The sequence below is a fragment of the Stegastes partitus genome, unplaced genomic scaffold (assembly GCF_000690725.1).
Source record: "Stegastes partitus isolate 25-593 unplaced genomic scaffold, Stegastes_partitus-1.0.2 Scaffold1107, whole genome shotgun sequence".
Lineage (NCBI taxonomy): Eukaryota > Metazoa > Chordata > Actinopteri > Pomacentridae > Stegastes > Stegastes partitus.
In genome coordinates this window covers 98,902-101,458 of record NW_007578838.1, presented here as the reverse complement: position 1 = coordinate 101,458, position 2,557 = coordinate 98,902, and the positions used below count along the sequence as shown (strand labels likewise).

General features: G+C 40.5%; 1 protein-coding gene across 1 annotated transcript in view; it reads left to right on the top strand.

The window, feature by feature from the left end:
- chd6 (chromodomain helicase DNA binding protein 6) overlaps positions 1–2,557 on the top strand; it is a 134,174-nt gene that overhangs the window by 72,853 nt on the left and 58,764 nt on the right. Inside the window, exons 10-11 of the mRNA XM_008296166.1 lie at positions 1,762–1,848; positions 2,009–2,146. Coding sequence (XP_008294388.1) covers positions 1,762–1,848; positions 2,009–2,146 — 225 coding nt within the window. The remainder of the gene's footprint in view (positions 1–1,761; positions 1,849–2,008; positions 2,147–2,557) is intronic.

Here is a 2,557-nt window from a genome sequence, read left to right as displayed (position 1 = left end):
GCGGCTTTTCGTTTCAGCGGGGAAAATCAGAACATCAGAGTCAAAAGCTTTGTTTTTTTTGTTTTTTTTCCCACAGACATTTGTTTTATTGTCGCAAAATGAAACCAAATCTAAGCTAAAATCTCTCTATTCTACATGTCTTATTTAAAAAATTGTCAAAAATACTGCGTGTGCACGAATCAGTTTCTGTAAAAAACAAAAAATTCTGAACTCTTCTGCGCAACTGTGGAGCTATTTATGTTTTAACAGTAACCACCAGTGAAGTGACAAAAATTCAGGGACTTTTTCGCGTAACTGGGCTGAACTGCAGGCTGAGTAGGAGACGTGTATAGTCAAGTCAAGTCGGCTTTAGGCCACGTTTACACGTAGCCGGTATTCACAAAAACTGATCTACGTTTTCAAAAATAACATTGTCCACACCAGATCGTTTTTAAAAAAAAATCTTCGTTTACACAAACCCGCATAAACATGTCGTTAAGAGCTGCCAAACCAGTAGGGGGCAGTGTAACAGGAAGCATAAAGCCAAGTTAGCATATCAGAATCCAACAACGAAAACTTCCTGTTACTTCAGCGATAATTGGGTCGTTTGTTTGGACCGACAGTGAAGTGGAGCTGCTCCAAAATGTGGTGTTAGAGTACAAAACAAGTCAAATACTTGAAAATATTGATGGGAAACACGTCAGTCCAAGTGTATGGACGTAGCCAAATTGCACACATATAACGCTGGTGATGCTTTTGTCTCACACTGTGTCGTCAGACTCCGTCTCCTTCCGTCTGCATGCAAACGTAAAGACGGAGTTTTTCCAAATCTCCACTGTGACTGGAGTTTTCAGATGTGATCGTTTCCGGTGGCTCGTAGCTTCGTTTACGTGTAAACCAAAGATCCAATGAAATATCACCGGTTTTGCTACGTGTGAACGGGGCCTTATTGTCAGTCTTGCCATATGTACAACATACAGAGAGCTGAATTGCCAAACACTGAGGCCCTATAGTGCAAAATGAAGATAGAAAAACATTATAAAAATAGCAAAAAAGGGAAAAAGTAGAACATAGCTATAAACAGGATATAGACAATAAACATAGAACGTAATTCTGACTATAAACAATAGAAACAATAAAGAATGAATGGACAGTAATAAGTGGTGTGTGTATAGAAAAAACACAAGTAGTAAAACATCTATAGCATGTAGAGCCACATGTTTTCCCCCCAGTATTGGTCAAACCTGTGGACACTAATGCACGTGTGGATTCCAGCCTTTTTCAAAATTTCTGTACTAAATATTCAAAGTAATTTAAATTTGTTTTGACATTTTTTTTAATGATTTTTGGTATCAATAGTATTAATTATATTAATAATCCTGAAGAAACGCTCTCCCATCTCGCCTGTACTAATGTGTATGTGCAGCAAAATGACCATAAACTTGATTTGTTCTGATTATAACTTTGTTAAACTGCACATAACTCATGTTTTAGTTTCTTTAATCCTACCAATGCTTGTTCTGCTTCCACAGAGGTGCAGGTGCATCGAAAAATGAGCCCACAGTGAAGAAAAACGTAAAATAACGGCCAGAAACTAAATCTTTCAAAAANTAACATAAAGATATTAAAAAATGTGAATTGTAATTATTTTTGACTGTTTTTATGCTTTTTTTTAAAAGGCTATTTTTAGGGAAATAATACAGATACTAGTACATTTTAAAAACTTCTTATCACAAGGATCTGTAATCTCGTGTCTTTCTTTCTCTTCGTCTCTTCTTCCAGCCGGACGAGGACCTGTTCAACCCCGACTATGTCGAGGTGGACAGAGTGCTGGAGGTGGCGGTTACCACAGATACTGAGACCGGGGAGGTAGGCAGCACGTAAACACAGACATCCTCCCGCCGCGGTGTTTGTCTGCTCTGAAAGCGGTTATTACTGAAGGTCCCCGGCGAGGCGCGCCACTCGTCGACCCGCGACCCGCAAACACACACACATCACGTCTTTGTGTTTTGTTTTCCTGCGGCTGCAGGAGGTGACCCACTACCTGGTGAAGTGGTGCAGTCTGTCGTATGAAGAGGCCACGTGGGAGCTGCAGGAGGACCTGGACCCGGAGAAGATCAAGGAGTTTGAGGAGATCCAGAAGCTGCCGGCAGACCTCAGACACATGGTGAGTACGACAAAAATGAAACAAGAAAACCCACCTTTGTGATGCCGTCGTTTCATGTAGAGAGAAAAGAGAAACGACCTGATTTGAATCTTGGCGACGTTGCAAGAAGCACATTTTTCATGATGCTTCACGGCTGCTGTTTTGGTTGAACTACACACTTACTGAGTGAAGAGGAAGAAAAAAACAAAAACAAATCTACAAAGAGAAGATTACTATTAATTAACCCTGTGAACCGCAGAACTCCCCCCCGGGGCGATTTACACGATACGTTATCTTTTAACAATCGCCAAAATTAATCAGAGCCAGGAAATTTCAATTAAAGGGAACAGTCGTCAGATCTTCACATTTCTGGCTGTGGTGTGAGTTGTTAAGTTGCGCGGCTTTTCGTTTCAGCGGGGAAAATCAGAACAT